Genomic DNA, 13,378 nt, shown 5'->3' with positions numbered 1-13,378 from the left:
ATGAAATTCCCTGCTTATAATGAAAGTCAAATTTGAGATTACATGGTATTTATTTTTTAATTATATACTTAATTATAAAGCAGCAAAAGTAATTCAGTATTTTCCTGCAGCATTTTAAGGTTTTAAAATATTCTTGGGTCTTCCCTGGTGGCGCAGTGGTTGAGAGTTCGCCTGCCGATGCAGGGGACGCGGGTTCGTGCCCCGGTCCGGGAAGATCCCACATGCCGCGGAGCGGCTGGGCCCGTGAGCCATGGCCGCTGAGCCTGTGTGTCCGGAGCCTGTGCTCCGCAACGGGAGAGGCCACAACAGTGAGAGGCCTGCGTACCGAAAAAAAAAAAAAGAATTCTCTGTAGTTCTGTACATTGCCCCAGGTAATGGTATTATTTAAAGTTTCAGGGCCTGTTTGCAAGAAATGGATTTGGTGTGGGATGACCCTCCTTTATTGTGTAGTTTAGACTTGCATCTTAAAATCATGATTTCCGTGCATCTTACGAAGATGCAGGTGTTTAATTCTCAGTCTTAAAAATATTTTACCATCTCATGAGTGATCACAGCAGAAATATTATGAGATTGTATGGTATACACTGTACATTTTTCCCGTCATAAAAATGGGAGAGATAGATGAAAAATGGGTCAGTTAATTGACCTTGATGGTGCCACTTGATTTATGATTTCATTATTACTTCACTAGCTGCCTTTATTTACATGGGTGATTAACTTGACTAATACCAGTGAGATTGGGGGTGACTTGCCTCTACTCAAACTGTGCCCCCAAATCCTGGCATCTTTGCACCTGTGCCAGTTGCACCAGAACTAGGTGAAACCTTAGCTAGGCAAGTCTGGCCTAGATGGACCACCAGCATCATCTTTGAAAGCAAAGGATTCTGCATTTCCATTTTTGTTTGCCCAGTAGTTTCATTTAGACATTGGGTTTGCTTTACTCAGAGTTCAAATTCAAGCCTTTTGGCTTCAAAGTACAGGGAGAATGTAAGGCAAACAGGACATGTGTGGTTTGTGGTGTTATTATCAATTCCTGTTGCCTGATTTTATTACTTCAGACATCAAAATGATTATCCCGCTTTAGAGGACTGATATGATAGCCCGTAGGAAAACATGAGTGATTATACATAAGTAGGATTTCTCAAGACTTAGAAAAATATGGTTGCCAAATAATAATACTCTGTATTTTTAATCTAGCTGCTGCTTTTTTCATTTTTGAAGCATTAAAATGGAACTGAAGGTTTGGGAATTCTGTCGTTCTTGATTTTAAACCAGTGATTAGCTATATATTCCATCAGAAAAGTCTTTGGCTAAGTAGAATTTGTCCATTTTCCAACTTTAGAATTTGGTATACTTATTTTAGATCGCTCATTTTAATGTATTGATGGTTTCTATTTGAATAAAGTGAAATATGTAATTAAATTTAACCATACTTTAATTTCTTTTAATAGAAAATGACTGCAGTATTGGAAGATCATTACTATTGGAAGACCGATTAGCATCCATTTCATAAGAGAAACTTGACCACCATTTGCTCTGGCATGGCGCAAAACAGTCCACAGCTTGATATGCAGGTTCTCCATGACCTCCGACAACGTTTCCCTGAGATTCCGGAGGGTGTGGTGTCTCAGTGCATGTTACAGGTAGATTACCCACCAATGATAGTGATATTAAAGTTACAGTTTACCTTATTAGAGGTGACTTTGTGTTGTAGTGACTAGAACTCAGTTAAGTTTTCTTGTTTATGTTGGGGGAACATTTAGAGCAGGATTTCTCAACCTTGGCCCTGTCGACATTTTGGGCTGGATATATTGTTTGTTGTGGGGGTCTGCCTTGTGCATTGTAGGATGTTTAGTAGCATCCCTGGCTTCCACCCACTAAATGCCATTAGTATCCCTGCAGTTGTGACAACCAAAAATGTCTCCATGGGACACAAAATCTCCATGTTCCATGGGAGGCACAATCTCCCCCATTGAGAACCAGTGATTTAGAGAAAAGAATAAAGGCGTGTAGCAAAAAGATTCTTCATGCATTTCACTTCTTAAATTTTGGGGGTTGTGTCATCAGTCCCCAAATCCTTAAGAGTTGAATTTGGATTTCAAATTTATCATTATAACTTCTTAAACTATATACTTTTTTAGCCTACTTTTTAAAGTTTTTAGAAAGTTCCCTCCCTTTCTTACTGTTTTTCTAGTTAGTAAATGCTTAACTAATGTCTAATTTTAAGTGGAAGGCTACTTTCTTTAATCACATTACTTTTGTCTTGTTGTCTTCTATTGAAATAAATCTTTCATCTCTGATAGAACGTCTCTTCCCACTCAAGGGGCCACAGAAATAGGCCTAACACTCCCCCTGTTGAGTTTTGCATCATCCTTCACAGAATCGCAGTGTGTTTTGGGTTACAGCATTTCCCTAGTTGGTTGACTTTTGGGAGCGGTATTTCTGTCCTGCTCACTGGACTTCCGTAATTACACAATCAGTCCAAACTCTATGTTACTGCATAATATGCAAGCTTCTCCCTTACAGTGTGAGCTGCTCAGGATATAATGTAAACCTATATATAGTTGAGGTTAATTGCAAATAGAGACTCACAGATCAGTGGTGGTAACAGAGGTGCTTCCTTTGTTTGCAAGCCCTTCTACTAGGTCTCGTTTTTGTGTTATAGCTTGTCTTTATTTTTTCTACCATAACATTTCCAGTCTGAATTTCCACTCTTTAGCCCCATTTTGGTCTCTGGTAGAGCAAAGGTACTTCCCACTGGAGTGAAACCCTTCTAGTTTAAATCACCTTCCTAGCAGTTACCTTCCTAACTTATTCTAGGGCCCCCACCTTGTTTTCTTAATTTAATTTTATTTAGCCCTTTATTTTTTCAAGGCTTATTGTTTTCGTTTTACTAAATTGAAAGAATGGAACTTTAAATTCAACTCAGTGAACATTTGTTGATAACTTACATTGTTCTAAGTCTTTTACTTTTTTGTTCCTTTGGGATTAATATTGTTTATCAGTATGGACACTTAACACCTGCTGGCTCTGGAAGGTTTCTCTGTTTGCATTAAAGTATATAAGACTCAGTAGTTTGCCTTTTTTTCCTTTTAATTGAAGTATAGTTGATTTACAATGTTGTGTTAGTTTCAGGTGTACAGCAAAGTGATTCAGTTATACATAGGCATATATCCATTCTTTTTCAGATTCTTTTCCATTATAGGTTATTACAGGATTTTGAATACAGTATAGTTCCCTGTGCTATACAGTAGGTCCTTGTTTATCTATTTTATCCCAAACTCTTAATTTATCCCTCCCTCCCTGTCCAGTAGTTTGCATTTAATACACAAGCATTAAAGCCTCTCTTAGGTTATCATCCCCCAGTTTAGGACCACTTTTTAGGGGTATGATGCTTTATTGGCTCAGTCCTTTCATGAGTGTTCACATATATCTTCTTAAAACTTCTGACCTCTTTATCCAGCTAAACAATTTTTATTTCTTTATTCTTCATATTTATCGTTTGATAAATTTTTGATCCTTTGTTTTTTCTTTTTAAGACATTTAGCAGGTCACATGTGACATTTGAATCTATTGTGGTGGTATTTTTAGACTTAAATATCTTGCATTTGTGGTTTTAAATTTTTCTTCCTAAGAAAATGTACTCAGCTTGTCACTGTAGACATACATTTGAATAGGCCGACAACTCCAACTTTGCATCATTTAAATTTGTATCTTTTTTGTGGCAGTACTAATTAGGCAACCTAATTCAATGTAGAAAACATGAAATTTTAGGATAATGAATAAAAATGTTAAATAGTGAAGTGTCTGTTACTGCTTAGGTTTCAAATAAAACTCTAGTTTTTGTTCTCCTTTTAATCCATAGGTTTATTAAAAAACTTGAAGGAGCTAATAATCTTTTTTTTTCCCCTTCAGATATCTGTCAGTGACATTGTCTTGTTGGCAATCAGTTTGAATCCTTTGGCTCCAAATTTGCATAGTGTCTAGCAATATCTGTCTTCTCTCTTAATATCTGTCTTCCTTCCCTTGATCAGCATGGTTTCAAGCAGGATAAGAAAAAGCCCAAATTTAATTGTTTTCTTACATTTCAACAATTACTTTTTTCCTTGGCTCAGAAAGTATTTTAAAAAGTACTTGAATTTTAGTATCAAAAGTTTTATATAAGGAGAAGGATAAAAGTTATTATGGAGTTTTTGATAAAGCAATTCTTTGAATTTCTGAGAATTCATTTTACAAAGGTTTGCTTGACTGAATTTTCTTTTACTTCCTAAAGTTTCAGTATAGTAATGTACTTTTGGCCTAACATCCTGTCCCTTGAAATTACTGTGTGATAGTAGAAAGAGCACTGGGAGTCAGAAGACCAAGAATCTAGAACTGGCTCTCCAGTTAACTAGTTAAGCGCTTGTTATCAAGTCATGTAACTTCCCAGGCATCTCTTTGCTCATCTGTAAATGAGTTGAGTTGGAGTAGATGGGAACCCTAAGAGTCCTCTCAGCTCTAAAATTAAAACATTTTATGTCCTGTTTTACATTTAGCTTTATTTGGTTCTCAGCAGAAGTGAAGTGTTTGCTTTCATTTTTATACAAAATGTACTTTTCCCTAGAATATAGTAATATGTGTATATGTGCATATCTGTATATATATTTATGAAATACGGAGAAGGTCATGATAATTGGGAAACTTCAATAGATTATCTCAAAGGTAATGAATAATTGTGTTTTAGGCCAATAAAATAGTTCTGAATTTTAATGGAAAACTATCTTATAGTACCTTAAAATTTTCAAAAGAGGAAACCTTTTATTAGTTTGATTACTGTCACTTGGAACATCTAAAATGTCAGTTTGCTGTTTACCATCTTTGTGTGTGTATATAATTCAAAAAATTGAAATCTTTAAAAGATTTTGGAAGTTTACCAAGCTACGTTTGAGCGGGTAAAAACTTTTGAGACTGTGGGAGTGTGAATGAATTTCATTAAGGCAGTGAAGACCTGGTTTTGTGTTAAATTACCATAATTTGGCAAAGTCACGGAACCGTAATTCAAAAAGTGGATTTGGGGCTTCCCTGGTGGCACAGTGGTTGAGAGTCCGCCTGCCGATGCAGGGGACACGGGTTCATGCCCTGGTCCGGGAAGATCCCACATGCCGCAGAGCGGCTGGGCCCGTGAGCCATGGCCGCTGAGCCTGTGCGTCCGGAGCCTGTGCTCCGCAACGGGAGAGGCCACAGCAGTGAGAGACCCACGTACCGCAAAAAAAAAAAAAAAAAAGTGGATTTGTTTTTATACTGATATCTTTTTTTAACTTAATCTTCCATAATGAAACAGACAGTTGAAGTTAGATAGGGTTAACTTTGGTTAAACGAAAAGTAAAGGCTGCTTTAGAATTTTTGTTGTTTTGAGTCTTTAGGAATTTTTATTATAACTTTTTTCTGTTTGGGGTTTCATTACCTTTTGAAAACTAATGCATGGTTATTTTCATGTTTATCAGTTTAAATATTAATGATGGATATTACTTATACTTATATATTACAGCAAGTGTGGTGAATCCAAGATTAGCCCAGCATTTTAATTTGTTGAGATGCAACAAGTGTAAGATGAGTCCTGGATTTGGAGTCAGAAAAGTTGGGGTTGAGTCACAGTGTTCATTAGTAGGTACTTTACATTTCTGTAGCAGTAGCGGCGTAGTACTAGTTATGTGAGCTAAATGTCTGTAAAATAATATGGATTGTTTGGGATCTCCTTTTCAGGGTCAATGACCATAAAGCTTTTTTGTGTTTAAAATACTGTTCTCTACTTATTCTGTGACAGTTATATTTACATAATTCTGTGGCAAAGCTTGACTTCCCACTATTAGGATTTGTCCATTTTGCCAATGTTATTTTTACCATTTCTTCCCCCTAGAACAACAACAATCTTGAAGCCTGTTGCCGCGCGCTCTCCCAGGAGAGTAGCAAATACTTATATATGGAATACCACAGTCCAGATGACAACAGGATGAATAGAAATCGCCTTTTGCATATTAACCTGGGTATTCATTCTCCTAGTAGCTACCACCCAGGAGATGGAGTGCAACTTAACGGTGGTCGAACACTGGTACATAGCTCAAGCGATGGACATATTGATCCACAGCATGCAGCAGGCAAACAGCTGATATGTTTAGTTCAGGAACCACACTCAGCTCCAGCTGTTGTCGCTGCTACTCCCAACTACAATCCATTTTTTATGAATGAACAGAACAGAAGTGCAGCTACTCCTCCTTCACAGCCACCTCAACAGCCATCTTCCATTCAAACAGGAATGAATCCATCTGCTATGCAAGGGCCTTCACCACCACCACCGCCACCTCCTTCATACATGCACATACCTCGGTATAGTACAAATCCAATTACTGTTACAGTATCCCAGAACCTCCCTTCTGGACAGACTGTACCAAGAGCTTTACAAATTCTTCCACAAATTCCAAGCAATCTTTATGGGTCTCCTGGTTCTATCTATATTAGACAGACATCTCAGAGTTCATCAGGAAGACAAACTCCTCAGAGTACGCCATGGCAGTCCTCACCACAGGGCCCAGTGCCTCATTATAGCCAGCGTCCTTTACCTGTTTATCCGCATCAACAGAACTATCAACCTTCTCAGTATTCTCCCAAACAACAGCAGATCCCTCAACCTGCTTACCATTCACCACCACCTTCTCAATGTCCTTCACCCTTCAGCTCTCCACAGCATCAAGTACAGCCATCCCAGTTGGGCCACCCTAGTTCCCATGTCTTTATGCCACCTAGTCCTTCAACTACTCCACCCCATCCATATCAACAAGGACCTCCTAGCTATCAGAAACAGGGAAGTCATTCAGTAGCCTATCTCCCATATACACCATCTAGCTTACCCAAAGGATCCATGAAGAAGATAGAAATTACAGTCGAACCCTCTCAGAGATCTGGGACAGCAATTAATAGGAGTCCTTCACCTATCAGTAATCAGCCATCTCCACGGAATCAGCACTCATTGTACACAGCCACCACGCCACCTTCAAGTTCTCCTTCAAGAGGGATATCCAGTCAACCAAAACCTCCATTTAGTGTCAATCCTGTGTATATTACATATACACAGCCAACTGGACCTTCTTGCGCTCCATCACCATCTCCTCGGATGATACCAAACCCAACTACAGTTTTTAAAATTACTGTAGGCCGAGCAACAACTGAAAATCTTTTAAATTTAGTGGACCAAGAAGAACGTTCTGCAGCCCCAGAACCTATTCAGCCCATTTCAGTGATACCAGGCTCTGGGGGAGAAAAGGGAAGCCATAAATATCAGAGAAGTTCTAGTTCTGGATCAGATGACTACGCCTATACACAAGGTAATTTTACCCTTTTTTTGAAATTTAATCTTTGTGGTGAGGTGGCAGTCTCCTACTCAAAATAAAATAATTTATATTAGCTGTTTAATTTTAATTAAATGTTTAGTATTTATTAAATATTGGGCACTAGCATTGCTATTAAGAATAGCGTTAGTGCTTCAGAATCATCTACAGACTTTGCTTTAAAATATAAAAATATAGGCATGATAATAGTGACCTCTAAAAGACTTCTTTTTTAGGAAGAACATTCACTGGGAGAAAAATATAGAGAAGTGAAACCAATATTGTCAAAAATACAAACTACAGAGTGGGAAAAAAAGATTCATAGAGGGTGGACTAAAGTTTATCAAGGTGAAAAATTTGAATATTTTCTAAGAGGATGGCCTGAAGGGTGTAATATTTATAAGTAATATATTTATAAGAAGTGGGATTGGTAATGAAGAACATTATTGGATTAGTTCACAGTGGACCTAACTAAATATAAGGAGAATAGAGTATTTTAAAAGTTTGTTTCAAGATATGTGATAATTTAGTATTCTTTCAGTATATAAGAAGGGAAGTAATTATGATTGTAATTCAATATGCCTGGTTTTGAGCCTGTTTAAAACGCACACAGGTATAGTTAAAGAGAATCTTGGGGAAATGAAGTACAGTAGAACAAGAGGAATGTACAGATGGTGTCATTTTGGCAGAAGTTACAAGAGCTAAATTAAAGCAGATTTGAAGGCAGAATAGCATTAGAAAGACATGAGAGTAAATGTCACCTGAAGTTGAATGACAGGGTTCTTTACAGGTATTTTGTACATTAGCAATGCATATAGAAATTTCCCAGTCACTTGTTCAATGTTACTTTCTGCAATGACTTTATCTGTAATGCTATAGCCTTGCTGTTACATCAGCGAGCAAGGATGGAGAGGTTAGCAAAGCAATTGAAACTTGAGAAAGAGGAGCTAGAGCAATTGAAGGCTGAAGTTAACAGTATGGAGCATGACCTGATGCAGAGACGGCTCAGAAGGGTCAGCTGCACCACTGCGATCCCAACGGTGAGTACGATCTATTAGGATGCATGGATAGGAAGGTGGACATGTTGGCTGTCCAGGTTGTTTGTTTTTCTTTTAGGTTCTGTTCCTGGCACAGTTTTGGTTTTGTTTCTGTTTTTTAAACAATGGATGAAGGACTTCTGCCTTCTTTTCTCATCAAAATAATTTGATGCTTTATTTTTCTTTGTCATGTGAATTCCATAGACTCATCACTATTTTCAAATACTGACAGTTATAATCAAGGTAAAGCATCTCATTCACTATAAATTGCTTTCTGTCCGAATAGAAATGAAAAGTACACCTTGACCAAATATTTTATACATTGTTCTCATGTATTCATTTATCCTTTTAAGCATATTGTATATATATTTTTCAAACATTTAAAAGTTATTTTTCTAAGTACATTAATGCACATGAGTTAGATCAAGATGAATATGCATGTTGGGAAAGTGTTGACTATAGAATATTTTAAAGCAGAGCAATTTGGTTAGTGTAAATAATTGTAGAAACTAAGATAATAGTATTAACAGCGGTCCTAACAGGAACTGCTCTCATGAAAAGATTCGGTAATATATTTTTAACATGTTGGTGAATATTTGTGAGTTCTAAAGTTCTTTAAAAATTCCGAAAAATTGGAAACAGGTGTCCTAAAATCCTGTGACATCACAAGCTTTCTGTGATCCAACCTATCATTTCGTCTTTCAACATTGATTCGTTCAACAAGCATTTTTTTTTACAGTTTATGAATGTGGTCCTATACTAGGAGCTTAGTGTATACCTGCTAGTGGGAGAAATAGACCCATCAGTAGATAACTGTAATACAGTATGGTAAGTGCTGTGTCTGCTCACGGGTAATGAGAGAACTCATACATCAGCTAGTTTATCCGTGTATACTCAATACACTTTTTGCTCGCTCACATTACGCTCCTGCTGCAGTGGTCTTCTGAAGCTCTGTGTATACATATAAATGCTGTCTGTTCTTCAGGGCTGAACTTAATCTCTACTTTTTCATGGAGCCATTCCTCATGTTCTTACTGTCTCTTAACTAAGGGTAATCTCTTTCTCAGAGTGCACAAGTTTAGAGAAGTTAGTGTATATGTCAGGCCTCTTGCAGACAGGATGTCTGCAGCTATGCCCTCATAGAGAAGTTTTTAACTGAAGTTCGTGGCTTCAAAGGAGATCCGTGAGTCCCTGAAATTATATGCAGAGTTTCATATGTGTGTTTATATGGGAAGCAGGTCTCTAGCTTTCATCTGATTTTCATAAGGTTATTAGAACTCACCTTTTTCCTTTAATTTAATAACTGTATGAAAATCAGTATTATAGCATAACCTAAAAATACTAAACAGTACAGTATTGCTATGTAGGCATAGAGGAAAGGGGAAGGCATTTTAGAAGGGAAAAAGAGCATGAGGCAATGAAGGCTTGAAGTCAAGACAGACTTTAAGGAGTCTTTACAGTTCCCTCATTTAAGCTGAGATTTCTGATGTCTTAACAGGTTAATATGCATAGGTAGAATAGTGGAGGTGTTTGAACTGTATTCTGCTGGTAATGGGGAACCAGTGGAAGTTTCTGAGAAGTTAACTATTGAGAAAAAGGCATATTTAATAATGTAATGGAATTTTTTCTAATATTGACTAAATACCTAAGTATAGTCAATATCAGAAGTGAGAAGGAAGGGTTTTAATTACTTAAGACACATGGAAAATTACAAAGCTATCTTTTTTTTTCCCCCCCCGCGGTACGCGGGCCTCTCACTGTTGTGGTCTCTCCCGTTGCGGAAGCACAGGCTCCAGATGCGCAGGCCCAGCGGCCATGGCTCACGGGCCCAGCCGCTCCGCGGCATGTGGGATCTTCCCGGACCGGGGCACGAACCCGTGTCCCCTGCATCGGCAGGCGGACTCCCAACCACTGCGCCACCAGGGAAGCCCTACGAAGCTTTCTTTAACTGAAAGATGATACTGTAAATCACATCTATGCCTCATTTTTTTTCCCCAATCAAAATCTTAATTATATCCTCTGATTGGGGGAGATATTGAAGAACATAACCCAAATGGGAATCCACCAGTGGTGGGTGGGCACTTTGGAGTCCTTTAGGTACTTGTAGAGTATAAACAGATTTTCTTAGCATAGAAGTCGTTTCTCTAAAATAACCATGTAAACTTTCTTTAGCAACTTCTTGCTGTATAATAATCCCTGCTAAAGCCCTATTGATTTCTTTGTTGTTGGAAGTAGAGAATTGTCTAAGGTAGCATAGATCAGTGCTTTAAAAAAAAACCAGATTTTACACGAGAGCTTTTATTGATGAGACTTCTTTAGAAAAAAAGGGAAGTTAGTCAAACTGCTGCCCTATGCTATAATTTATTTTTAACTTTTTGTTACAGAGTTTCAAACATACATAAAATAAGCAGAATAGTATAGTGAACTCCTGTGTAGCCATCACCCAGCTTCAGAGATTAGTGGCTCATGTGGGTGATAATATCTGAGAGGTGAGAAATTTGAGTGTGTGATTCCCATGTGTTTCCACTGCCAGGCCTAGAGTAAAATAGAAGACTAATAGGAATGCGTGGCTGAAGAACAATTATACATGGTGGTTAAGATCTGGGCTCTCAATGCAGGTGTGAATTTGAATGCTACTTCTTTCTGCTCCTTCTGTGTCACTCATATATCCTTGGATAAGCAACTTCCTTTATGCTTGTTTTCTGGGGAGTACCCATCTCATGGGATTTTTGTTAGAATTAAGTAAGATAATATACATTAAACAATTTATACAATGCCCAACAGATAGTATTCTTACAAAATAAATGTTGTTTACAAGATACTGGAGAAATCTGCTTTAGGTATATATATATATACATAACAAATCTGAAATACTTTGAAAAAACTTGATTTCCTTTTAACTTCAGGAACATGTATAACATTAAGGGTATATATTATGTAGGAAATTAATTAAGAAATAAAGCATCTAGTCATAATTCCCTTTTTGTTCATAGAGGCTCATTCGTGGCACCATGATGTAGTTGAAAGGGTGCCTACATAGGCTCTGGAGCCAGAATAACTCTTTACTCACTGGTTCTAACTTCTCTGTATCTGATTTTCCCTATCTATAAACGGGAATTATAAGAGGTATATTTTAATATTATTGTCAAGATAAAGAGGCAGTATATGTAAACTGCCTGGTGTGAAGTGGGTGCTCAATAAATGGGTATCACTATCATTGTCCCACTCGTGTAGGATTATACAAGAGAATTAACTTTTTTGCTGCTAAGCACATATTGCCTCCTTTACGTTTCAAACTAATTTCTTACCAAGTAGTGTATAAAAAAATTGGTTAGAAACCTGTGTGCCTCATGAAACTGAAATGCAGGTTTGTGACCAGCTATATGTGCAGTTGCAGATGATTATAGAGGGGCAGTGAAATAACCTTTCCAAGGAGGGCAGAAGTGAAGGATGCATAACGGCCATCAGTTTTCTCAGTCTCCTGTTTGCAAAGCATTTTATTAAATGCTGTGGGAGATGTCATCTCTTAACAACATCTGTATGTGAAAAGACATACATGTATCTGTCTGTGAACCTGTACGTGTGTGTTTGTGTGTGTGTGTGTGAGAGAGAGAGAGAGAGAGAGAGAGCAGGAAAAGATAACGTAAGACAGTAAATCAGAAGTGCTGGCCAACTAAATAGTAGTGATATTAAGTACTTTCAGAGTTCTGAGATAGAAATGTTAGTTTTTGCTAGTAGGGTTCAAAGATGGGACACTTTCATGGAGAAGGGGGAAATTTAAGTTATACCTTGAAGGAAAAATAAGATTTTAATAATCAGAGAGCTTCCAGTTATTCCCTCCCACAAGTTTTTCCCCTTCATTCATCTTGTCCTGATTAATTGGGTTTTGGGACCAACCCACAATCCCAGACATGTAACTGGGGCCAAACCATGAAAGAACATTAGTGGTCTTCGACCTTGGTCTCTGAGACAACTTCTTAAACTGATGGAACAGGTGACTCAGGGTATTTCTGCCACCTTTTGGAAAAAAGCTTAGAATTTTTTACTTGGAAAGGTCAGATATAAAACATCCTGGTACTTTACAAACAAGTCTGAATTACACACAACCAATCTTGAAACCCCCTCCCCCATGAAAATACCGTATACTTTTGGACAAATGGTAGTAATGTTTCAGAAACAACTTTTTTTCCCTCAATCAGAAGCTATGAAGATAGACATAGGAATCTTACAGATAAACTCTTAGTTTTAGCAAGTTCCAGTGGTTCTACTGTCTTTGGAAATGAGCGTGGTGACGAGAGCTTTTTTGTTATTATAAGCCCATGTATAGTAGCCTCTTGAGTATAAAGTATATTATAATATTTCCATACTTAGTTACAGAGCTTCACTATTCAGGACTGCTGTGGCTGAAACATTCCCTTCCCCCTGCAAATACATAGGAAGGATTTGCTCCTTTAGGTACTTTCCCAGTGATTCTACAAAGAAAAGAATAGGTTCTTTCACATATTCCTAGGAAGACAGCATCACTCTTTGAAACCCTTGACCAAGTGCTTTATCTTTAATATAAATGCTCAGATATGTTTTAAACTTTTAATATTTAATTACAAGGTGTAAGCATTTTGCATGTTAACATCACATGGTTTGCCCCTAGGAAGGAGAAAAGGAAAGCAGTCCCTAATAAATATTTCTCAATGACTTTTTTGTTCCCCTAGCATTCTAAGGGATTGTAGCTCTTATTATATTCTGCCTGTTAAATCATTTAAAACTTTTGACACCTGCTAATGTAATGGGCATTCCCAGTTATTCTGATAATATGTCCTAACAGCATAATATTTTGCATTATTGGTAATTAAGATAACCCATTTTGCTTATTTTTCTTTTGTATTTAGTTTTTAGCAAAACTACATGTTTTTAACAGTATTGTCTTCCTATCATAGCAGATATTTATCTTTTACTTCATGTAGTTGAAATCACCTGAGTAAC

General features: G+C 37.4%; 1 protein-coding gene across 3 annotated transcripts in view; it reads left to right on the top strand.

Annotated features, from left to right (window-relative positions):
• Positions 1–13,378, top strand: part of TAB3 (TGF-beta activated kinase 1 (MAP3K7) binding protein 3) — a 101,162-nt gene that overhangs the window by 68,371 nt on the left and 19,413 nt on the right. For all 3 annotated transcript variants that reach the window (XR_004477540.2, XM_004281024.3, XM_033407966.2), the window contains 3 exons: positions 1,452–1,643; positions 5,897–7,358; positions 8,241–8,401. Coding sequence is in view for 2 of the 3 variants with exons in the window: in XM_004281024.3 (XP_004281072.1) it covers positions 1,542–1,643; positions 5,897–7,358; positions 8,241–8,401 (1,725 nt within the window). In the remaining variant the exon portion in view is untranslated. The remainder of the gene's footprint in view (positions 1–1,451; positions 1,644–5,896; positions 7,359–8,240; positions 8,402–13,378) is intronic.

The sequence above is a fragment of the Orcinus orca genome, chromosome X, assembly GCF_937001465.1.
Source record: "Orcinus orca chromosome X, mOrcOrc1.1, whole genome shotgun sequence".
Classification (NCBI taxonomy): domain Eukaryota; kingdom Metazoa; phylum Chordata; class Mammalia; order Artiodactyla; family Delphinidae; genus Orcinus; species Orcinus orca.
This window is presented reverse-complemented; position numbering and strand designations above follow the sequence as displayed.